The sequence below is a fragment of the Cyprinus carpio genome, chromosome A12 (genome assembly GCF_018340385.1).
Source record: "Cyprinus carpio isolate SPL01 chromosome A12, ASM1834038v1, whole genome shotgun sequence".
NCBI lineage: Eukaryota > Metazoa > Chordata > Actinopteri > Cypriniformes > Cyprinidae > Cyprinus > Cyprinus carpio.
The window spans coordinates 21,362,240-21,388,039 of NC_056583.1; the positions used below are offsets into that span (position 1 = coordinate 21,362,240).

General features: G+C 36.2%; 2 protein-coding genes and 1 long non-coding RNA gene across 17 annotated transcripts in view; 2 read left to right on the plus strand and 1 right to left on the minus strand.

Moving 5' to 3' along the window:
- Window positions 1-221: 221 nt before the first annotated feature.
- On the minus strand, window positions 222-10,638 carry LOC109070680 (BCL2/adenovirus E1B 19 kDa protein-interacting protein 3-like). The gene is made up of 6 exons (XM_019087216.2): window positions 10,341-10,638; window positions 8,294-8,462; window positions 8,119-8,197; window positions 7,149-7,255; window positions 6,883-7,032; window positions 222-1,203 (listed from the first exon to the last, which is right to left on the minus strand). Exons 1-6 carry the CDS (start codon window positions 10,381-10,383, stop codon window positions 1,161-1,163), a joined length of 591 nt encoding a protein of 196 aa, XP_018942761.1. The 5' UTR covers window positions 10,384-10,638; the 3' UTR covers window positions 222-1,160.
- LOC109070513 lies at window positions 3,781-5,351 on the plus strand. Its single transcript, XR_002014393.2, has 6 exons — window positions 3,781-3,825; window positions 3,913-3,954; window positions 4,023-4,197; window positions 4,277-4,312; window positions 4,411-4,555; window positions 4,650-5,351. It is a non-coding gene; the product is annotated as an uncharacterized LOC109070513 (long non-coding RNA).
- Window positions 10,639-11,896: 1,258 nt separating the features above from the next.
- The window catches only part of LOC109064803 (janus kinase and microtubule-interacting protein 3), a 35,147-nt gene continuing 21,243 nt past the window's right edge, over window positions 11,897-25,800 (plus strand). For 14 of the 15 annotated variants that reach the window (XM_042768048.1, XM_042768044.1, XM_042768049.1 and 11 more), the window contains exons 1-4: window positions 11,897-12,034; window positions 17,100-17,338; window positions 24,025-24,267; window positions 24,388-24,630. In XM_042768048.1, coding sequence (XP_042623982.1) covers window positions 17,204-17,338; window positions 24,025-24,267; window positions 24,388-24,630 — 621 coding nt within the window. In that variant the 5' untranslated portion in view covers window positions 11,897-12,034; window positions 17,100-17,203. The remainder of the gene's footprint in view (window positions 12,035-17,099; window positions 17,339-24,024; window positions 24,268-24,387; window positions 24,631-25,800) is intronic. The other variant, XM_042768057.1, reaches the window with a different exon arrangement.

A 25,800-nucleotide genomic window follows, 5' to 3' on the forward strand; every position in this document is an offset into this window, starting at 1 on the left:
AAATGTAATTACTGTGATTTTCAGTGTCACATGATCCTTCAGAAATGCTAATATGCTGATTTGCTGCTCAAGAAACATTTATCAGTTCTGATAATGGTTGTGCTGATTAATTATACTTAAAAAAAAAAAAAAAAAAAAAAAAATCTTACTGACCCCATATTTTAAAATAGTAGAGTAAGTGTAAATCTCCTGCAATATTAAGACAGATTCCAAGGGAACCGTTACAGTTGGCAGACATTTATTTGTTGATTCCCTCTGTTGATACAAAACCACTATGAAATTAACACATACACTGAATACGATTTTTAAAAACTACAAAACATGCACAAATTTACACAATTTCCCTTTTACTCCTGCCTGATTCATTAACGGTTTTATTTAAGGCAATCTTTGGGCTGGAACCCGGACCCTTCAGATAAATGTGATTGCAATTCAGGTGAGCAGTAAAGGCAAACTTAAGTTAGGCTTAAAGTATAATGGAAATTTATTTTATTTATTTCAATTGACATTCAGAAAAGTGTTGATATGGTACTTAACATTTTGTCTAGTATTTACTAAAGACCATTGCAGTTGTATAATACTGTATAATACTTGATTCCCAAAGCAAAGGTCCATTTTTGGAGTCTTAAACCTCATAAGTACAGAAGCAACTTCAAGGTAAAACAAGTCCTATAATATACCATCAAATGTTGAGATATGCCATAAGATATATGTAAAATCCCTGTTTTGATTTGGGGGGGATGGTTAAATCTCTTCCCAACTCTCTGTCTGCAGTGTCAGGTACTACATCTCTGGAGATCCAGCATCTCATGATCAAATATTATTCCCCTATTTCTCTCCCATCTCTTGTTTTATGATCCTCTCATAATGCTCTCTCAGTAGTCTTGGTACGAGTAAATGCAAAATTATGAGGATGCAGTATATCTAATTCTGTCAAGTTTAGCCTGTGCTGACAGCCCTAGAATGGATTGGCATTACGGGGGAGGAACTATGGTAAAGCCCAGTGGAATACACAAGGGGGAAGCGAGGCAGCGAGAGGAAATGTGTCACGTGACCTCGTCCTATCTGCGTCTACACAAGCACTGATTCACGATAAAGCAGCTGAGATGGTAGATGTGCGTATATGAGATTTGTCTCGTTTCTTGGCTTCTCCTGCTCCCTCAAAAGGTGCCAGATGTAGTAAAGCGCCTTCCGATGTACACCCTAAAAAAGATGAAATTTAAATTATCAGATATAGCATTGGTGGTCATTTTACTATGTAACACATTAACATGCATTTGAAGCACTTTCAGCTCTTTCAACTTTCTCCTTCAGGTTGGTTTTTCCATTTTCTGGCTGCTTTGAAAGCAGTCTTAAATCAGTGGACTTGTTTTCACGTCAGCAGAGCTGTGAGCCATCAGCAGAAAACTGCCAAGTCATGCTAACCCCTGTGGAGCGATAGCATGCATTCCAGCACGCAGACCGCATCCACTGCTGACTCCAAAATAACCCTGTATTTGTTACTATTAAAGAATCCATATCTAGTATTTTAATATCCTTATTGATAAATACAAAGTTTAAGATCATACATTTGCACAGCAGTCTTTGATTTATGAATTTATTGAAAATATGAAGTTATCTGTGGCTGTTGCTGGATTGCTATGTGGTTGTTAGGGTGTGCCTGTAATGTTTTGGGTTGTTGTTTATTGGCCCAAGTCAATAGAAACCACCCACAGCTCTTTAAAATATTCTGTTCCCTGGAGATGACTTGGTTTCCTCTTTTAATGCAAGTTTATGCTAATTAATAACAAATTAATAATATACTAATAAAATAATTATAAAGACCTGGGGCCTGTTGCACAAAAGTAGAATTAAGACATCCGGGATAAACGACTCAGCTGAGCTCAATAAAGCCAAAACATGTGCGTCCAGGCTTAATTGGTTGCACAAAGACCAAGCCAGGATGAGCAGACACGGATTCATTAAGCCAGGTGAAACCAATCCTGGATAGGTGCGCGCTCACGGCTCACTCAAATAGACCCCGCCACAGATCACAGATTAACTGATTTACCATGGCAACTAGAGCCGCGTACTTTTCCCCGTCGGAAGCACAAATCCTCATGGAGGCATACTAGGAGGTAAAATATATAATTAAGAAGAAATGCAACACCGCCACAGTGATAAAGCAAAGAGAAAAAGCGTGGCAAAGTATTGCAGACCGCCTGAATGCGTAAGTAGTGCACAATTACACACTCACCGCTCCGCTGAAACATCACAATTACAAATCAAATATTTAATTCACATCTCCAAAAACGCAGTTGTACTGTAATTATGAAACGGTTAAATTTTTTATTGAAATGCACTGCATATATGAGTGAAATTGTGTAACGTAACTCCATCACACTGTATAAAGCTATGATATATTATTATTAAAGCCTTACATTATTATTTTACGTTACTACGCTCAGTACGGTTTAATCTTAGCCGTTGTACTCTGCTTATTATGTTGTCCACCGGTTTTTTGTGTTTGTGTTTCCCCTGCTTTTATTAATGTAAAGCAGCTTTGACAGAATGAAACAATTGTGAAAAGTGCTATATAAATAAAATTTTCTTGAATACATAGATGAGCTATAATAATAATCACTTTAATTTATATAGCGCCTTTCAAAGGACCCAAGGTCGGTTGCTCACTGCACTGCAAAAATGTCTTTCTTACTTAGTATTTTTGTCTTGTTTTCAGTCAAAAAAAAATATCTAAAAAAAATCTTAAATATTTTCTAGAGCAAAATAACCTAGGAAAATAAGCAAAAAACTCTGCCAGTGAAACAAGAGAACTTTTCTAAAAGTAAGTGTTTATGGAAAAAGTAAACTTATTTCAAGAGAATTTTTCTTATTATATTGACAGATATTTAAATTTTAAATTTTTTTTTTTTTAATTTGCTTGTTTTAAGCACACATTTACTTGAAGTTTATATTTTTGGTCTAAACCTATACTTATTTTGCTAGGTCATTTAGAAAATCAAGAAAATACATCTTTAGTGTTTTTTTTTATTTTTTATTTTTACTGAAAACAATACAAAAATACCAAGTCATTTTTGTCAGTGTGACTCCATTAAATGTTCTTGTGATAAAGAATGTGTGTGTGTGTGTGTGTGTGTGTGTGTGTGTGTGTGTGCGTGTGATGTAGATTAAACATGAACGGGCCAAAACGGACATGGCAGCAGGTCAAAATCAAATACAAGAACATTCTGCAGAGTGGTATGGTCCCTGACTAATATTTAACAAAGCACAAGCATATATTGTACCCAGAAGGTGCCTGCTCACACATTGTCTGTACTGTTTTAGCAGTGAAAAAGAATACCCACAGACAAGGCACAGGTGGTGGGTCACCAAAGGCTGACCTTACCCCAGCAGAGGACATGGCCTTGGAGCTAAATAAAGGCAGGCCCGTCTTAGAGGGGATCCCTGGGGGTAAAGAGACGAGCATAGGTTCCTCCCAAGATGCCACCCGCTTCATTCAAGGTATGTCCTTCCATCTCTACATGGAATACAACCACATTCATATTGAATCAATTTGGACTGTCTGACTTTGGTTTACCTATTGCCTTGCAGTGTCTGGCAGCACTGTGTTCCTGTTAGAGCCACCAGCACAAGCACCAGACGATGCTGATCCAGTGAGTACTCCATCAAAGGCATACTGTAGGCCTGGCATGTCTTGTCTACTAGCTTCAATATGAATCCGATTAAATGTGATAGGGTGAAAGCCTCAGTGCAGCAGCAACAGCACATGTTGGAGACGATGATGATGAGGAGGAGACCATCTCTGTGGATTCCAGAAGGCATGAGGTATCATGTTAAGACTGTGAAAGTACTATTTACTCTACAATGGTGAGGAGTCCTCATCAAAATCAAAAAATCTAATTTCTTTTACAGGACCCAGATGCTATACAGTGGGAAAACCAGCCTGGCAACATAGTGCGTATTAATAAAAGGACACCACATCCTGCCAAATTCCAGCTGCGCTAATTGTATTGTGTTCACAGAGCTCACAAGCTATCAGAAAGTTGTATGGCAACCACCTCCGGCGCCAAATAGAACTGGCAGACATAGACATTCAGTACAAGAAGAAAAAGATAGAAAATCTTGCACTGGAGTCCGAAATAAAAAAAGAGGACAATTAGGAAACTGGACCTTGAAATAAAAAAACTTGAGAGGGAGGTGAGATATGCCTTCAATGTACACTGTATGCTAACTGTAACACAAATGTATTAATCATTATTTTTCTTTCCTCCCCCAGCTCCAAGAAGATGACACAGCTCAAAATAAAAATTAGGTATATTCTCGTAAAGTCAAGTGAGCCATGACATATGAGCTCTTATTGTGAGCACACAGGACGGTGGCATCTTTCTAAGGTATTTTTTATTTTCACAGCAATCAGTACAACCAAGTCATCGTTATAAGGCACCGGCCTCTTTTGCCCACCCCCCCAGCAGCAATGTTGTGGCAAAATGGCCTGGCTCAGTCCATGACTCCAGAATCTTTCGGGCCTCTGAAATCTATCAGTGCCTATCACAAGGTAAGCCACACAACCCCTATTTATAACCATCATGGCTGTGTCAAGAATATCACTGTGTTTATGAGGTAGTAATGATGAGATTTTGTGTTGACAGGTGAATTCTCTGGTGTGTTGCTGGGAGACAGGGGGTATGGCTGCCAGCCTTTTCTCCTGACACCTTTCACAGACCCCCAGGAAGCACAGCAGGCCTACAACCATGCCCATGCCAGGACCAGGGCCAGAGTTGAAATGACCTTTGGCCTCCTGAAGGCACGCTTTCACTGCCTTCACAAATTAAGGGTCAACCCTGTTAGGGCATGTGATATTACTGTGGCTTGTGCTGTCCTCCACAATGTGGCCTGCCTGAGGAAGGAGAGGGCCCCCAGAGTGCCACCAGCCATGGACTGGGACAATCCGGCAATCTTCCCTGATGACGACAGTGGTCGGCTGCTGAGGGACCAATATGTGTTGAATTATTTTAGTTAGTATGTGTGCTTTCAATTTAGGTAAAAAATGTCCTGCTGTGGCAGAGGAAATAGGGTTTTTTTGGGTTGTTTTTTTTTTTACGAATTTGGCCTCTTATGATGTTTGTGCGGTATACTGTGTGTAATACAAGGCTGCAGGGAGGCTACTGCATCCATTCATTTGTCTGTTCAGTTGATGTGTATGGATTTGTCCTGCATTTATTTTAGTGTGCAGACATGCAGCGTGTGTTATATACAGACCTTTGAATGTGTATGTATCATTTTGTATAATATGCTTTGATTCTGTGCTTTCCATCTTGTAGAGTCACTGTGACTTCAGTTTCGAAAGGAGCTGATAGTGTACCTGCTTTGTTTTGTCCTTATTCAATAAAGGAACATAATGCTACACATTGTGTTTTTATATTCATATGGAATGTGTATTTGTTTATATGAAAGAGTACTAGGGCCCCACTGAGGAAAAAGGATAAAGTCATAAATTTATGAGGCTGGTTCTTTCTGCAGAAAAGCAACATATTCTTTTTACAGTTTTGATAGTTATGACAATGTGATACTTCATATTCTGGCACATCAGCATGTCTTTGTTTATGAAACCATACTGAAGTACAATTTCACGAAATGCCCCACATCTGTCATTTTAACAACTGTCCTCCTTTAAAACAACTGGTTACAATATTATGACTTGTCTTTTTTTTTCCCTCTGTGGCCCTAATATTCTATCATTTTATATATAGCCTTATAGTCTATGGGAAACTGTAAATTATCTAATGATAGCAACATCATCTAAAAATCATTATTTATCCAAAATGATTGAAATTAATAATCACAAATGGTTTAAATAATGACAGTGGGTCTAGTTATATGTGATAACAATGTATAGTGAGCAGTGAAATAACTATTGGTTTCCATTTGTGGCGACTGCTGACTGACATTAGGGATGAGATTAAATAGATCCTGGAATTTAGCCTGGTCTGGAGCAGGCTAGCTCCACAGAATAAATCTCCATGGTAATTTATACCATAACATATCCTCCTGCCTCCTATCCAGCTTTAGTGCAACCGGATTAACTATAAAATTATCCAAAAACACAAATAAATCCTGTCTTAATCCCTAATCCTACTACTTCCCAAAATGCACCTGATCATATTAATACTATACTATTATAGTATTTATTAATATTTAGTATTCTTATATTTCCAGTTTTCATTTTATTTTAGATTGTTTTAGAGATTGTATGTGCTTGTCATTTTCATTATTTTGGGGGTTTTAGATTTTTATATAGCTTTATTTTTATTTCCATTTTAGTCATTTCCATACGTAAACTTAAATTTATTTCAGTTAGCTTCCAAAGCAATAAGGTGTATGATTGTTAACAAAAACTCAAACCATAAGCATTTCATTAATTGAAAAATAATAATAATAATAATAATAATAATAATAAAGTACATTTATCTCAGCTAGTTTCCAAGGCAACATTTTTCATTTTCATTTAAACAAAAACTGAATAAATTAAATCTAAAAACTAAAACTACATTTAAAAAAGACAAACACAACAAAATTACTAAAATGTTATAATGAAAACAGAAGATTATAAAAAATGTCTAATTCGAAATATAAACTATATATTTATAGAAACTATAACAGTATATCAATGAAACTAAAATAACACTAAGAGCAACCCCGATGTGTATATATAACGTTTCTTAAATAATGTTTATATTTTATTCCACTTCATTTCAATTATCATAATTTTAAATGGTTTTAGTTTGCATTAACAACTCTGCAGCTTAGAAAATGTATTAGTACACCAGTTATAGGCTGATGTTTTAAAAATTGAAAGTTTAGAGGGTTGTTTCATTTGCTCACCCGAGACCCACAGCAAGGATGTGCGAAAGGACAAGAGAGGGCAGGAAAACTTTGAGGAATTCTGCGGAGAAGATTCCTCCCTTCTTCATCACACTGGTGTTCCTCATGCTGAGGGTGCTGGAACGCTTCGGGTGCCTCAGCACAAACTCCCTGCAAACACATTCACTGTGTCATCTGCTTGAACTCGTTACTATGTTAAGATGCTTTTCATGCCAAGTTGGTTTATTAACGGCATTAAACTGTATGTTCTCTAAGGTTTTAGGTACTTGGGCGCCAGGTTTTCCGGTCGACTCGACCAGTCCCAGATCCAGTCTGCATTTTTCTTCATCAGGATCTCCACCTCTCTTCTCCTCTCCAAATAGTCTTCCTCTGACTTTAACCAGACCACAACAAAATTAGGATGGCTAACTGATGACTCTCATGTTTCTAGTTCTTTATTTCATCGGCCATCTTGTAAAGTCAGATAACCTATCAGATGACCTACATATAAACAATCATGACTTTTAATTGACTTTGATTTTATTGGAATAATTTGATATAAGTTTTGGTCCCACCTTCTTTTGGGTGTCTTTAACTACAATGTGTTAAAAACATTGTTGAGTGCAGTGCACTTATACTGTGTTCATGTTGTATTGCAAAACACTTTTGCTGCTATTGAGTTGGAATGAGGTTGTGGTTAAGGTAAGGTAGGTTTAAGGGTGGGTCAATAGTGTAATTATAGGAATTATTATATTATCACATGCTTATTTTAATGTTTGCACAATGTACAGTAAAAACATGTACAGTATGGACACAGTAGGTGCCAAATCATTTAAATGTTATTAAGATGTTAAAGACAATTAGTAAAACATATAATACATTAAATTAAAGTGGGTCCAAACTCTGTAGCTGATTAAATATTTTAGATCCATAAAAAAATGCAGATTTCCAATATCATTTTCCATGACTTTGTTTTTATTTTATTCATTCGCTTGTTTTTTAGGTCTGGAAACCACTATTTTAAATTTTTTTTAATTAAATTTCTCTAGGTCTAAATTTCAATTAATTAAATTTCTCAAAAAAAAAAATACCAATAAAAAAAAAAAAAAAATATTTTTTTTTTTTTGAGCATGAGAGCCTTGAATCTTACTTTATAAAGAATTTATCTAGTTGCATAAGAGTCTATATGAAAGCAGTATTACACCTGCACTAGTACAGTTTAACTGAATCAAGGTTAAATGTGCTGCTAATATTTACCTGTGAGCTGTTCTTTTCTCCAGAGCTGTGGACCTCGGAGCCCCTGCGCAAGTGCGAAGGAGTCTGAGATCTTAGAGGACTGGTGAGAGAATTGATGTAAGATTTTATAAAAATTAACATCTTGTGTGCATCTCAGTGCAGTTCATGCACTAAATTAAAATGTGGCCCTACTGACCTCTCACATGGCAGACTTCCTCTTGAGCTGCTCCTGCCCGACTCGTGCTGAGCATCCAGCAGCATCTTCTCCAGGTCTCCGCTTGGGGCGGTGCTGGCAGACTGCTCCTCCGAACCTTCTTTAGGAGTGCTGCCTCCTCCATTATTTAAATTCAGCTCCACCCAGGAACCTGCAGCAAAAGCCAAATAACATATTTCGGTCTTTAGTGTTGCATGAAGGTGTTTTTTGTTGTTGTTGTTTTTTTAAGCCTCTTTTGGATGTTCTTTATTATATAAATGTTAGAATTTTTTTTTAAGCCAAATTTCATAATTCTGACATTGCTATGGCAGCAGCATTGTTATTTGTTTTATTTATATATTTAAGTATGTATTGCAAGTATCACATGTCTTAAGCTGTTATGAATACGTTATCGAATGACATTGAAGACTGGGCTGGGCATGAATCAGTGATCATGACAGCGACCAGAATATCCAGACAAACAGAGAACATGCCAGGACTCGAGACTCAACCCAGCAGTCAGAAGAAAATAAACATACTGTAGCTCTGACTATAAATAGCTCATGATGGCAAAAAGGTGGTGTTGTCTGTGTGAGGTTTTATTTTTTTAATTTTTTTGCGTTGCTACACTCAGCATCCAATGAAACGAGGCTGTGCATAAACACCACCTTTCTCGAGTAGTGATGCGGACTTCTTTCTGCGAATCGGTTCTTTCAGACGGTTCGTTTCAAAGAACCGGTTAAAATGGCTTAGTGATTCTTTGCGTCATTCCGTGTCTTCTTCCCAATGTATTTATTTTTTCCTCTTCATTTTTATTTACGTGATATTAATAAGGTTATTTGCATTTACAAAATTCAGTACTAAACTATTTCGTGTTGATTAAACTGCCACAATTCGTTAACATTGTTTTCATTTTGTTTACATAATTTTAACCAATCACCCACAATTCTGTTGAGCTTAGGAATGCAATGGCCAATCAGAGGCGTCCAGATGAGTCATCGCTGAAACTCATCAGTTTTGAGTGCTCGCGCGTTCCCTTGACTTAATTCCGCGAATGTTCTCATCATAAACGACAAAGCGTAGATGCACTAACAAAGAGATTCATTTCACAGTGTAGACAGCTTCAGTGATTATAACGATAGTTTTTTTTTATTGTTGTTGTTGTTTTTGAGTGCTTAAATTCGCGATAGATCAAAGTGAGCGATAATGTCACTTTCTATATATAATTCGCTGTTTGAATAACAACGGAAAAGAAACGTTATATAGACTAATTATCAATTCCTAATCACCTTTATTCAATTCTAATACACACAAATAAACATCCATCACTACAACAAACACTTCATTATCCCTCAAAACACCCGTTTATGATGTCAACCAAAAAAGACCTCTTTATAATCATTAATACATTTGGCTGCTTTTAGCCTTACCCTGGAGTTGGTTTACCCTCCAGCTATGGCTGGTTGGCAAAATACTACCCAATCAAATCAAATCCGCTACCAATCACTCAATAATAAATCTATACAAAACCATTTATACACACTATACACAAAAACAGTAATTCGGCTCCTTAAGATGCGGACATGTTCAAAAGAGACACTTCTGAATCGGATACGTTCGAAAGATTCGGTTATCCATTCACTGAGTCGGCAAGTTGCCGAATCGAGAACGGTTCAGTTCGATTCCTAAATGAATCATTCAAGAGATCCGGCTCTAAATAATGATGCGTTCACAAATCGCAAAACGTGTCGCTTCCATTTCTATTATTGCAGATGAGATGACGTGCGTCATCACGGTGCTTTTTTAGCCACACCTGTTTCTTCTTATCACATATTATGCCGTTAGATATTAGCAAGCCTTGTACAATTAAATTTGCACAATTTAACTTTATGTGAAACCGGAATTTGATGGATGGCATGATAGTCATCTAATTTCGCATTGTTTTATCCTTAAAAATAATAATCATTTACATTGTGGCATGATGAATGTGGTTTTGAGTAGAAACATGCATAAAAGAACATTATCTCGAGCTGTTTTAATAGCTACATACCCTGAAGGTTTTCCTCGGACACGCTTTGTTTTTCAATCGACATTTCAGCTTCTTTTACCTACAAAACAACCCGCAGAGGATGAGTCCGTCTAAATTCTTAAACAAGAGTCGATAAGACACAGAAACGCAGTGTTATCCAAAGGCATGGGTCGCTCCACGCGCAAAACCTAGAGTTTGTCGATGAAAACAGTCCAGGTGTATGTATTCTGCACGTCCTGTAAAGTAAACAGCATATGGATTCATGTGACAGAAGTGGATCGGGATCTTTATTCCATGAATCCACACAGCTGGTGCTGACGCAACATGCAGCTGTCCTATGGATAAAAATATAGGGCGAACAGAATGACAACAATACTAGCACGAGACGCCAGATTGTGAATCTTCCCTCAGAGTTGTTGCCAGATTGTCCGAATTCTCCTCTAGGTTAGTGACCCAACATCGGTAACTCCGAGGTTCACCATAGGTTTTCTGTCTTTCTATTTATATATATATATATATATGCTATACATTTATATGTAATCTATATTGAGAGTTTTATTTTCGTTTTGAAAACTAAATATATACACAGAGCTAAATGTGTCTTCATTTTTGCAAATACTATTTATTTATTTTTTATTTTTTTGAAGTGCTCTTAAAAGTGTGAAATGCACAGGGATGTTTAATATACTAACATATCTCTCCTTGCAGGTATTCTAGACCTTCTTGGATTATTTCTTGCACTGCTTGCTGCTGTATTGGGACTGCTACTTCATTATAAAAAATTGCCGGTGGGAGCAATGTTTGGAAATCTTGTCTGAAAACAGCATTTTTGCAATTCTGTTTAAAGCACTGCACCTTTAAAATCTGTCATGTTATGTTTTGTTCTCCTGTCTTAGCTCTCCGTCGCCATCCGTTGGGCTGGAGGATAAACCATGCACTACACTAGGAGGAAAATGTTGTTCTGCAGTATTATTTAAACCATGCTCAATGGTGCAGTTTCTAGCAGCAACCATATGGAAGGAACAGCATGCTATGTGAATCTTGGACCGCTTCCAAATAAACAAGAGCTTTGTAGCGAGTAGAGTACATGTATGCAGTTGGTTGTTATTTAATGTATAGACAGGATGATGACGTGATGCTGTGGGACTGAGATGCAGTTGCAGTGCATTGACCAGCGGGCGGTCACAACAGCTGTCTTTCCCCTGTCTCTCTCACAAGGCAACCCAGGATAGAATCCAGGGCTCACGCATCCCGCAGAACTGCCAGATCCTAGTGTGTATGCATGTGCACCCGCCTGCGCATATGTGTGCGCGTGCCACCCTCCCCTCCTCCTTCCTCCCGGCATCATCCCTCGCTCTCCATCAGGGATGGTGAGGGAGTGTTTATGGTAAGTGCGAAGAATCAAATCTCTCTTGCTTCAAAATCTCTCTTCTTACATGCAGTAGCTCCCTGCCGCTACTCCTTTTTTAATGTTATTCCCTCCTGGTGATCCGGCGTCTGAATTGATGAGGATCCAGCTGTCTGTTCAGACCACAAGCGGCTCGGTTCTAAAGGGATTTAAGCATCTTCTGCATGGAATTCAGGGCATGACAACATGCATCCCTTGTCATTGCAGTGCATGTGTTGCGAATCACACAGAATGATGGAGGACCAACAGCTCCCTGGATAAACCCTGCAGACCAAAACAACACCACAACTCAAATCATGCACTTAAGGTTAGTTTTAATCTTTATGCATTGAATTCACTTCTAGCAGGGTGGCATCAAGCGTGCAATTACCATATAATGATCCTGTTATCGGCCTGCTGGGATGTTTGTCAGAACTGTCAAAGCAAACCGGTGCAGAGGGGGAGATGTTGATTAAATGATGCTTGTAGCAGCTACAGCCTCGCTTGCGCAGGTTGGAATAACATCCACAGGCTGGCGTCTGCCCACTGGGACATTTGTTGAAATGTTCTCGGAGGACCATCTGTGATGCAAAGAGGCTTGTTCTGCATGACATCAATTTTCTTCAAAAGCCTGGCAGAGAAACACAGCACAGGTTGCGTAGGTTGTATTTATGATGCAAGCGAAGGATGATGAAATGTGCATCTTTTTTGAGAATGCCGTTGTCTGGCACTCATTGACTTCAGATGTTCAGAGTGTTTGGAAGTTTTGACATGGCAACAAAAATATGAATGTACATAGGCACAGATTTATGTTTAAAGCACTGTTTGTGATGCAGATAATTGAAAGAAGGCGTAGATATTGACTAGATGTCACTTTCAAAACAAGCTTGTCTACAAACAGGTTGCATGAAACTGATGCACATATAATAACATGAGAAATGTGGATGTTATTGTAGCCTCTACAGTAAGTTGTTTTATATAATTGAAGAGGATGCAAATTATAGTAGCATATATTTTTTAAAAAATAGACTAATTAATGATGATGAATAGCATATGTTTAAGCTACTCTTATAATTTTGTGCTAGATCAGAAGCCTGTATACATGCTAAATATCCCATAATGTTTAAGATTCAGTGTTATTTTTGTTTCATTTATATACTATCATAATTTTTGTAAATATTTGAAATAGATTTAATTGGTATATTTTCTGTTTTCACTTAAATTTCTTGATTTTGTTGTTTTATTATTATTTAAATGCAGTTTTTTTAATACATTTTAATAAATGTAAACAAAAATGAAAATTGTTGCCTTGGCAACTATCTGAAATAAAATGAGTATGTATTTTTATATATATATAATTTTATTTCAAGTTAACTAACCCTGTTAAGAGCAGCTAGACATTTTTTATATTTCATTTTAGAGCATATTGCATAAAGTCTGCTGAGTCACTGTAATTCAGTCAGATTAGACGCTTAAAGTAATCTCTCATCCAGAACCTTAAAGAAACAGTTCACTCAAAAAATTAAAGATTTGTCATTATGTGCTCACCGCTTATAGCACGATATGGGATCTGTAAACCTTTTGTGACTTTTACAAGGGTTAAACTCAGTGTTGTATTAGCATTGGACAACAGCTGATTTGTATCCAGGAAACAACTTGTAATATTTGTTTATGTTTGATATGCCGGTAAGAGTTTGGTAAGAGATCCGGCTGAGGCAGAAAGTAATTGAGCTGTACCTCAGAGCTGTCAGTATAGCTGCTGTATGTATGAAAAATGCCGTTATCTTACCCAATGATCCACATAATGTGTTCAGTTCAACTGGGCAAAGCTGAAGGGTGTCTTTCATCACTTCTAAAGTGAGATTATGTTAAAGAATGAGGTTAGAGATGCCTACTTCAGTACAGGATTGCTGTCAGTGTCTATCATACTTTGACAAGTACTACAGAATATTGATGAAAATAAACTGTACTTATTTTGAACAATTTACACAATGTTTTTTTTTTTATAAATATTTCATTAATTGTTCAGTTAAAAGGCTATAAGTACATTTTGAAACTGGTTATTAGATTAATTAATATATAAAAAAAAACAAACAAAAATCAATCAGGTCATTATGTATTCTATAAATAAATATCTAAAACTCAACATAAAAACAAAATGTTTTATACTTGTTCAGTAATCAAACATGCATTAAATTTAAAAACCAAACAAAAAACAAAATTTAATAATTAATCATTAAAGGGATACTCCACCCCAAAAAGAAAATTTTGTCATTAATCACTTATCCCCATGTTGTTCCAAACCCATAAAAGCGTCTTTCGTCTTCGGAACACAATTAAAGATATTTTGCATGAAAACCGGGAGGCCTGTTACTGTCCCATAAACTGCCAAGTAAATAACAGTGTCAAGGTCCTTGAAAGGTATGAAATCCCACAAGGATGAGCTGTTTTTTTTTTTATTTAAATCAAAGCTAAATACACTTAGAAACAGAGCATCCTTGTGGCACGGATGATACAGAAGCGCATACACAGCACGGTGATATGGAGAGACACAGAGGAGACTGTTGACAAAGGAATTGTTGAATAAAGTCATTATTTTTGTTTTCTTCGCTTATAACAAGTGTTCCCATCGCTTCATATAACCCAGATTGCATGTCTGATGGCAGATGGAGTATTCTGATGATGACTTTCATACCTTTTCTGGACCTTGACACTGTTATTAATTTTGGCAGTCTATGGGACAGTCACAGGCCTCCCGTTTTTCATCCAAAATATCTTAAATTGTGTTCTGAAGACGAACAGAGCTTTTACAGGTTTGGAACAACATGGGGGTAAGTGATTAATGACAAAATTTTCATTTTGGGGTGGAGAACCCCTTTAAGTAAGCTACAATATTATAGTGCTTCTTTGAAAAACAACTGATAATTTATAATTTAAAACATAAAAACTGTCAAATGTCAGTTAAGTGATGCAGACATTCTATCCACTGCACTGCTATAATAGGACTACAGCGGAGCCACAAAGTACAAAAGTACAAGAACACAACCAAAGCTCCTTGAGGAAGCCAAGAGCATCCTGGGAAATTGGTGGATTTGATGGAGACATGGATTACATGCTCAATAAAAATGTGAAAACTGAGTGCTTTCAAAGCAAATGAATTAATTTAATGCTTACAATTCTGTATGTGTAATTATTTAGTAATTGTAAAAGTTGTTTAAACTTACAGTAGATGCTTTTCCTTCAATCTAAGGAGGTTAGAGATGTTTTCTGCCCTATTTTGTCCTTTTCCGACAAAATAGCTAAAACAGCAAGCATATCTTTTTAATATAAAGCTCTTTTTATTGCTCAGTTTTCTGTTTCATAGCTCAATAGACTACATAGACTTTGTCTCAGATGTTTCTCCATGGAGGAAGTAAAAGGCAACACTACCTCAGTTGTTGACTATATAGTAAGAGTAGACAGCAGCTCATTTGGTGTAGTTTGATTAGAAATGTTTGAATGCACACTGAGATCTTTATAATTTTGATTTCGATCTTGACAAATTTGAGCTTGGTTTGAGACCTTTTTTCTCAGGAGAAAAAAATGAGAAGCAGGAGACTTTTGCTCCATGTTGCTCTTCACCTAATCTCATTTCTGTCATTTTAGATGTGATTTGAGATCATGTATTGATTAAACTGGTGACAGGTAGTCTCAGAAAAATACAAAAGATTAAGACGCCAGGTACTCATATGGTCTTCTTTGCGAATGAAGAGTTAAACACTTGAAAAAAGACAATTCCAATTAGTACATTATCTGATGTTTATAGAAGAGATAAATCTATAATAATTATAATGAGGGACTTTTATCATTAATTAACCAATGATTATTTAAATGAAGGAATTAAGCAATCAGTGCTGGCCAACAGAGATTATCATTTGTGTGACGTCACAGCGATTATTCCCAGTGCTTGGAATCGTATCTCCTCTAGTTAAGGTGAACCTTATGATTGTGAAACTGTTTTTGACAGGTCAGCATATGAAAGAGAAAGGTGCTGCCTGTTATAAGCACAAAATTACAATCCAATTTGACATGGCAAGCAAGCCAATGAAGTTAAGAATATACTGAGACCCGTGTCTTCCTGCACCTCAGATAAAGGGGAACATCTAAGTGTTAAATTAGCTCTGTTGGTGGAAATAACTATAACACTGTTGATACTAATACCACTATCTAGAAAGCAATGGCTACAGAAAAATATTTACACAATATTTGTTCAGAAAATATGCAATTAAAAAAAGTGTGTATTTAAGGGATTTTTTTTTTTTATCTGTCAGAGAACAGACCCTCTTTTGAAATTCAGATCATGAGTCTGTTTTCTGCACTGTGAGCTTGTGACTTGATCAATAAATGGCACTAATACCATTTTCTCTTTTAAAGTCAACATGAAACGCAGTTTGCAACCCATTTTACTTCCATATTCCTACACTTCTTAAAATGATAGCGCTGCACACCAAAAAGAAGCCATGAAATCAGCTGAAGGTTCATTGCAAGGACAGAGCAATCCATGACATTTGAATAAAATATATTCTTTATTATTATTATTTTGAATAATATGCATGGATTAATTGTCCCAGGAATGTGCAAAGAGTAAATTGATCTTTTTTGATATTATAATGACTTTAAATTATAGGAAAATACACAGTTAGAGAGATTAGAATAGTGTAGAATACACTTTTAAAAATAAAGCTGCTTCACGATGCCATAAAAGAACCTTTTTGTCTAAATGGTTCCATAAAGAACCTTTAACATCTGAAGAACCTTTCTGTTTCACAAAAGGTTCTTTGTGTCGAAAGAAGGTTCTTCAGATTATAAAAAGGTAAGAAAGAGATGGTTCTTTAAAGAACCTTTGACTGAATGGTTCTTTGTGGAACCAAAAATGTATCTACTTATCAATCACAATAAGAACCAAATGAATAACCACTAATATAAAGGTGTCATGTTTATTTATTTATTTATTTATTTATTATTTAGAATTATTAATAAAGAATTTGGATGAAAGGTATCATATAAAAGTTGTCTTGTGTTGATTTTAAGCCTGATGACCTCAAATCCTGTATGCAATCAAATGTTTGTGCCGTTTAGTAAATTTCTGTTTAGTGCAGTGCTTAAAGATGACAAAATCAGTTTCTAGCAGAATGTATAATTGGGTTTTTATTCTAGAAAAAAATAAAAATAAATGCTGTATGTCCTGTCCAAACTTCCTGTTTTAATTGGAAATTTGTCAGCAACAGAAAAGAAAATTGCATGGGTTTTTTCATTTGTATTTCAAGCTAATTTGCTTTTAGTGAAACAGTCAAACTATTATTGTTCTGTGTTTCGGTGAGCTTCCTAAATGCTCGTTTCCTTGTGAACTGCAGGTGGGTGGAAAGATGTAGCTGAGGAACAAACGGAAACCAATCTTGACCGTTCACAATCTCAGGTCTTCCCTGAAAGGGGCGTGGCCTGTGGAGTACCGCCCAACATGTCCAAGAAACCCCACAGTGGGCGGCCCAAAGGGGAACGGCCTGATGCCATGGCAGCACTGCAGGCAGCCAATGAGGAGCTGAGGGCCAAGCTCACTGAAATCCAAATAGAACTTCAGCAAGAGAAAACCAAGGTTAGAATCTAGATCTGCTAATTGTTTGTTTACCAGAATACATGCGAAAGTGTTCTGACTCCATTTCAGAAATATTATTTTGTTTCTGTATTATCATTTGCCTACATTCAGTCTGGAAATGGCTTCTCAGCTGCAATATTGCTTTTAATGTTGACCTCATTTCCTTCTGTATATTTGAATGATTTATTTTCTCTATAGAGTTCAGTCTCTTTGTTGTCACATCATCTGCTTATGTAAATACGATTGCCTTTTAATTCTTGTTCTCTAAGAGTAAAGACTTTATGGCTTCATTAGCACTGGGAAACAGAGTTAAATGAGGGTGAAACAAACTATAGGCATTCTGTCAAAGCTGGTTCAATGTCAGTCTACAGTAGCTTGTGAATGACAGCAGGTCAGGTGGAAATGATTTGGCTTAGTCCATTTCTTGTGTCTTTTTGATCTCAAGGGTGAGGTTGGTCTTTGAGAGGCATGAGAGTATCCAAACCATCCATTTCATGGCCTGATGATTGACGGTGTGAACCTCTGTTCTTATGAACATCTCATTTGATTTGATCAAGGTTGAGCACAACTCACTAATGTCTCAGTTGTTATGTTTTTGCATTGAACTGAAGACATTCTCGGAGATGAAATACTAATGTACTAGATTAAACCTGTGATCTAAACCTGCTCATAAATAATTAAAAACAAAATAGAGCCACTTGGAAAAGACGCAATGAAATTCAGAATGTGATTAAAAGTAGAGTGAAAAACCATTTAAAGTCCAGTGGGGTTCACATTTCGGGAAAAGTTAAAATGGTCTTTTGTCATAGGCTTTTGAAACTTAGACTGAAAATGGCTACAATTTTTTTTCTTCTTCTTTATTGCCAGTTCAGCCTGTAATAGAGCAAATAAACAGCTTGTTCGTGTACTCTTTCATTCTTTCTTGTCTCTTTGGTAATCGACAATCAGTAATCTGTATCAGAATCAGCCCATTTGCTTACAATTGGAATTGTCCATGACAAATCATGATTGGTGCATTTGTAGTTTTTGTAGATAGCCTACTGGTTAGTTTCCTCAAACTGAATCCACTTAAACTGGTATAGACACACATAAACACACACAGTGATAGTGTGTACCTGGTATTCCCTACGTTATGGGGTCCAAATGTGTGTGTGTGGGTGTGTGTGTGTGTGTGTGAGTATGTGTGCGCGCGCGGGTGTATGTTTGTTTGTTTGTGTGTGTGTGTGTGTGTGTCAGACCAAGCATAAGCGAACCAAGCGGTTTCTTAGGGCCCACATGGCCACCAGGGTGCCCCTGAAAGTACATATGTATGTATATATGTATGTATGTATGTATTTATTTATTGTGATATATTATGTCACTGGGCAGTTGTAATTATACAAACACAATATTAAATAATAATTTTTTTTTTTTTTTTTTTTTTGTCATTTAATCCTTAATGTCCATGTTAGTTGATCTACAGTATAATGCGTGCTGGATGCTGCCGTGTGGATCTGTCAGATTAACATCATGTAATTCACCCATTTCTCCAGAAATGCATGAAAGTACGTGGCCAGTGAACTGGAAGAAAAACAGTAAACTTTATGGTTACTTATGTGTATTTGAAAGGAATAAAACATGTCACCAAATAAAAATATAAATTACTAAAATTAACTCTATCCAAATAAATCAAACCTTATTTAACAAACTATTTTTCCCCAGTACTTAATTGAAATGTCTATTTAAATGTCTGAAACCTAAAATAAACTTTATGCGGTTGAAAACACTGAACAGTTGTGATATGTGAAAAGCACTGAGTGCGTCTTTCTCCAAAGTTAATTAGCATAGCCTAGGTAGGGTATCTTCTTGTCTATGAGAAGTTCATGTTTGATTAAACTTCTGTAAATAGCCTGACATCTTAATATATTATGCATCACAGAAATAAATTACATTTTAAAATATATTCAAATAGAAAACAGTTATTTTAAATTGCAATAATATTCCACAATATTACTGTCCTTGCTGTATTCTTGATCAAATAAATGCAGCTTTGGTGAGCATTAGAGACTTCTTTCTAAAACTTTTAAAAAACATCTTACCAACCCCAAACCTTTGAATGTTAGTATTTTTTTGTTGTTGTTGTTGAATTTCCTGTCAAAATTTCTGTTTTAATATATATATATATATATATATATATATATATATATCTCAAGATCAATACATATATATATATATATATATATAGATGTGATACATTTGGTCACTCCTCTCACCCCTATCCTGCACATGGGTGTGTTTTCGTGTCTGCTCATTGTATGTGTGTGTAAATACTGCAGTGGCTCTCAAGATCAATACACGCATCTCAAGGTGAAAACAAATGACAGCGAGGTTCTGCAGGAAAGGACACTAGAAAGTACTGAAGGCCACCAACAAGCATTCATGCTCAGAAAGGATTCTGTACTGTATATTTAAATATCACACATGATATTAATGTACCAACCTTTCTGCTTGACCCTTTCACAGCCGTTTTAAGGGACACCATTATTACTCTAATTAATCATCGTAATGTCGGCCACAGTTATAATAATGCTACCATTAAGAAATGTCGGACTGATTTTAATAAGTGCTATCAGACAATGTATAGCAGACAGAATAATGAGGTTCAATTATCTCACAGTGGTCACTGTGTGTGTGTGTGTGTGTGTGTGTGTGTGTGTGTGTGTGTGTGTGTGTGTGTGTGTGTGTGTGTGTGTGTGTGTGTGTGTGAGAGAGAGCAGAGATCCTGCTGTGTTGTTTTTGGTTATATTCAGGACTTCTATCTGATTCTCCTTGCTGATGCAGTATGATCTTTGATTTATAAGCAAAGTGTAAATGATCTGGAATAATGTGTTTCTCTGTGCACATCCTTCAGCTGTGGGAGAGTTTTATTTTAATATTCTGACTATACTGCAGAACTGGGAAAACACTCTAACAGGCCAATTACTGCCGGTGCCAAAAGTCAAACACACTGCTGTACCTTGTTTTCTGTAAGATTGCTTTTCTGATCGCAGGAACATGAAATGCATTGTTCAGAAATGATTCAGGTCATCTGTACTGTGGAGACGGGGAGAAAGAGAGACAGAATTGATTCAGTATAATTTGTGATAAACAAAGAGTGTTTTGTGATTCAGTGTTGAGATCTGCGGGGAACTAAATTCAGCAGGCTAGTTTTTGTTAAATAGCCAAAAGCGAATCTTGAATTCTGCCCTGCCTGTGAATGACTGTCTCTGAGAATCATGTTACACTAACAGAGAGCCTGGAGAGAACAGCACACGGTTATGACTGCAAAGAAATGATTTTAAAACTGATAGTTCAGCCATAAATAAAAATCACTATTTACTTACCCTCATGTCGTACCAAACACTTTCTTGTTTCCACAGAACACAAAATGAGACTTTTTGAAGGCTGTTTCCATTTTTTTTTTTTTTTATTGCAATGAATGAGGACTGAAGTCTTAAAGGTTCAAAATGAAAGTTCAGTAGTGATGTCCATTTTGTGAATAAATCATTCTTTTGAGTTAGATCTTTTCAGTGAATCAGTTAACCTGATTCACAAAACCTCATATTGTGATTCATTCATGAATCAGATCCACTTCTCAAGTTCAACTCACTGACTGCGTGAATCATCAACAAGATTTTCAGTGAATACGTTTAAATTATGACCTCAAAGCTTGGAACATAGCGCAAAATTAGTAGTTTAAACTAGTTTTATGGTGCTTTTTATGAATCTTTAAAACACCATTCATTGTTATTGGATAGAAAAAATGGACCAGAACAATCTTCAAAATTTCTCCTTTTGTGAGTCATATGAGTCTGAAATTACATGCAGATGAGTAAAACTTAACTAATGACAAACTTTTCATTTATAGGTGAACATTATTTTATTTTTATTTATATACAATTATAGTTTTTGTTAATATTATAAATTAGCTTTTCTTTGTATATTTTCAGTTTTCATTTTATTTCTGGTAAAAAAAAAAAAAAGTATAGTAATTTATGTGCTTTTGTCATGTTTATTCATTTTTTAAATTTATTTATTATTTATTTAACAAATTTAATTTTAAATCAAATATTAATACTTCCATATTAGTTTTAGTGCTCCATCTTAAATTTAAGTTACTATTAAGTTTTTCATCTAATATTTATTTATATTTTTCTTGTATTTATATTTGTTTCAGCCTTATTTCAGTGAGCAAAAATGTTTATGTTAGACTAAATCTAACATTGATTTAGTCAACAATAATAACCCTGTTTATCCCTTTAAGATGTTATAAGATGAAATTCAATTTAAGTGCACTTATATAAACACCACACTTTACCACTGTCAAGCACAAAATGATTTTTTAGCCTTAGCGTGTGATTCAGAGATGAACTGTGACCGTACAGGCTAGTTCTCGTCATCATGCACACACATGAAAATGAAGATCTGGTCTTGCTGAGCGCAGTGACAGCGCAGCACTGTGTGAGAACTGTCAGATCCTCATAGATGTGCCGTCAGACTGCTGCTAGCAGCATGCATCAATGCAGCTATTGTGATGGGCTTCCTTAGACTGACAGTAAGAGGGGACATAGGAGCTGTCTCTACTGTTGTTAGGCCTGAATGAACAATACTCTTCATGTATGATGGAAAGAGACGGTGCTGGTGTCTCACACGGCATGTCTCCATCTGTAAATACTCCCAAGTCTGTGCTATTGCTTGGTGGAGTGGAACAGAAAGGAGAGGATTGGTGGTTTTTTTTGTTTTTTTGGGATCTTTACTTGACCCTATAATTGAATACCATTTTTTTTTTCTTGTGAAGGTCACTTGTAACACTGTCCTGCATCATATTTGCTAAATGAAATCCAATACTTGTTTCTAGCTTATTTTGGGATGCTGATTTCAAAAATAGTAGCAGTTTTGCTGTAGCACTTCATACTTTTTCACAAAATGTTTTGCATTTCGAAAGGAGAAAAAGAAAATGCAATGTTCTCTGCTGCATCTCTGGGTGCTTTACCACATCCAAACGACAGAAAATTACAAAGCCCATTTATTTATAAATGTGTGTTTATCTAAAGTTCTTTGACATTAAATAGAGTATTTGTACATATTGTTGTACTCCTTTGCAGACTGTAAGTTGAATTATACTTTTTTATACTTTTTATACTTATATTATATTTTGAATACTTTCGAAACGAAACTTTTGTACTTTACTTAACTGATACTTAAAATCCTAATAAATCAACAAAACTATTATGTAACAAAACTATAAATAAATGTTTTTATATATATATATATTTTTTTTTTATCTCAGCATCATCAAATTAGTTATTATTTGGGCTTTTTGCAGGTCCCCCCACCCCCCAATAGTTCATGAGGTAAAGAGTCCAAGTTCATGACTGACCGTTAGAATTAAACAGACTGTGTTTGCTCTTGAGCCTTTGAATATATGCAAATTAAGTATGTTCTGATTGGTTAACCTTCTCACACTGTTGTAGTTCAAAGTGTAGGATGAAGTTGTTAAATACTGAATAGGTGCTGATAAGTAAATGTGGTCGGTCATATGTTAATTAGCTCATGTTTTTGATGTCACTGATGAACGAGGCATTTTTGAGGCTTTATCAAATGTTTTTTTTATGGACTGGACAGGGATTTTTGCATTACAGAGTATATCTTCATGCATGTGTGTTATCAGAAAATGGCATTTGTGGACATGTCGTTATTGACGTTATGCCACAGGTGCTGCCAATTGAGCCCTGAACAGATACTGAACCCTGAACATTAATTTAAGGTCACAGATGGCTGGTTCTTCACCAGAGACTCATGGGATCTCACAGCCTCCAGCACTGCTGACTCTCACTGGACTCTAAACCTCATCCCCACGTGCTCTCTTACGCTGCATTAAAATGCAAACTCCCTGTAGGCCTAAAATTACTTCTCATTGCTGTTTTATTCCTTTGAAAACAGGCGAAAGTGTCCAGCGACCGTCTGACCCAGTTCTGGTCCAGGGTGGTGTGGTGTCAGTCATATAATTTCACCTCAGGGTTACTGCCTCCATTTGGCTGTCAGCGATCAGATCTCGATTTATAAAAGGCAGTGGAGCAGAGACTTTTACTTTCAAGACATTCCATCAGACTCCAACCTAGTTTTATTTAGTTGTGTTTGCTAAGGCAGGCATCTCAATGATTGTTGTTACCTGGGTTAGGAAAGTATTCAGCATAAGAATTCAACTTGTCTTCAGTTATGGACAGGGCTTCTGAAAGAAAGGGGATCAAAGTGGTCAGATTTACAATTTTATGTTTTGGAGAGCAGTGATTTTCTAAATCTGTTTTATAAGTTTAGGGCCTAAACATGGGGTATTCATAGCTTTAAATATAGCTTCCTCCAGTGTTGTCTTTGTTTTGTGACTGAATTTCAAGTTCTGTTAGTGCTGTCTATTGCGTCCCTGTGGCAGCATGTGTCAGAACAGAGAGGACTTGTTCTGATTTGATCCCATGTAAGGGTTATTATACATTATACCACACTTAATTGTTTCCAAATATTTTTATACCATTGTTGTTGTTTTTTTTTCAAATACTACACATAAAATATCCCTTCAACATTACAAATATCATTAAAATATGTCAAATATACTGTACATAAGTTTGATCCCATCAGTTTTTAAATAGTAAAGTGAACATCTATTTCCTCAGGTCAGTAAGCTGGAAAGGGAGAAGTCTCAGGAGGTCCGTCACGAGCAGCACAAGTCCACGGTGGTGGTGACTGAGTTAAAAGCCAAACTACATGAGGAGAAACTTCGGGAGCTCCACAGCGTTCGGGAAACACTCCTGCGTCAACACGAGTCTGAACTGGTGCGGGTCATTAAGATCAAAGACGGAGAGATCCAGAGGCTCCAGGCACTCATCAGTGCCCTCAGAGATGGATCCACCGATAAGGTACCATTGGAATAGAAATGAAATAATCTATTATATGTGTACAGAGTTCATCCTTTATTTACAGTTCCTCGACTGGCTGCAGTGTCCAAGTCAATTAATGAACATAGTTCTCACATGTTAGTGAAGTCTGCACTGATGGCAGAGGCGCGAGAGGAGTGCAGGAGGAGTTTCGACGGGGAGCGCATGCGACTGCTGAAGGAGATCTCCGAGCTCAAGGCGGTCAAAAGGCAGATGGAGGAGGCGTTAAACGTGGCTGTGCAAGCCGACAAGATAAAAGCCGCTGAGATCCGCAGCGTCTACCATCTCCACCAGGAGGAAATCAACCGCATCAAGAGAGAGTGTGAAAGAGAGATCCGCAGACTGGTGCGTAATAAAGTTTAGAACATGCACTATTAATCAGTGAATTCATCTGTCAGTACATCGGTCTAAATACATACCCTTATATATATATATATATATATATATATATATATATATATATATATATATATATATATATATATATATATATATATATATATATATATTTCCTTGGGTGGCAGCAGATAATTTAAAGCTGCTCAGGTTGAACAGAACACTTACCCCAGGTTTCTCCACAGGGACTGTCTGTTCCATTAATGTGCTGAATGCAAATCTTTTGTTAACTGGCAGAGCTTCACATTCTTTACAAAGGAAAACCTCATGGGTATCGCCATGATAAGAAATTTCCATTTAATTTGATGAATGGAATTATTAATTTACATTTATTTTGCAATAATTCACATAATTACAACACTTCTGTAAAAAAAATATATATATATACATTTCTGTACAAGTTTCATTCAAATTCAAATCAGTTGTTTGAAGTCCCGCCCCTTGCTTGATAAGCCACACCCACTTTGACTTTTTTTTTTTTTTTTTTTTTCTCACTTAGACAAGCTTTATAAACCATCCCATTGGAATAAACTACAGAGTTTTAATGCAAGTGATGATTTTCAGTCAAATGTGTTTATAAAGTTTTTGGATATTATTTGTGTGTGGGCTGGAATGAATTGTGACACTGCGACACATTTTATCTGCTTTTTTTTTCTTTTCTTTAAATAAATAGTTAAATTATGCTGTAAATTGATTTAAAAACAGCAGACACTGCAAATCTGAATCAAGGAAACATTTATTTACCTTGGAGCAAATGTGGGTGTTTTTACTGATGTTGAAACTGAGTATAATTCCCTGCTATGCACTGTGTATTATTTAGAAAAAAGAACAATTTATACAAGTGGGAAAAAAATATTGTTCCTATTCACTTTGGGTACATTGTCTGGGTACAAGTGCTCCAGTACTGTATCTTTGGATAATTTCTGTAAAAATCCATTCAAAATGATCTGAAAACACAAGATTGCCATAGAACGCCAACAGTTGCTAAAGTAGTATTGGCCAGTAATGTTTCTAAAGCGGGGCTTAAAGTGTAGACTTTGCTCTCCAAATCCCCCACTAAAGCTTCAAGGTTTTATATCAGTTGGTTCACATTTTATTTTTAGCCGCATGTGTGTGTTT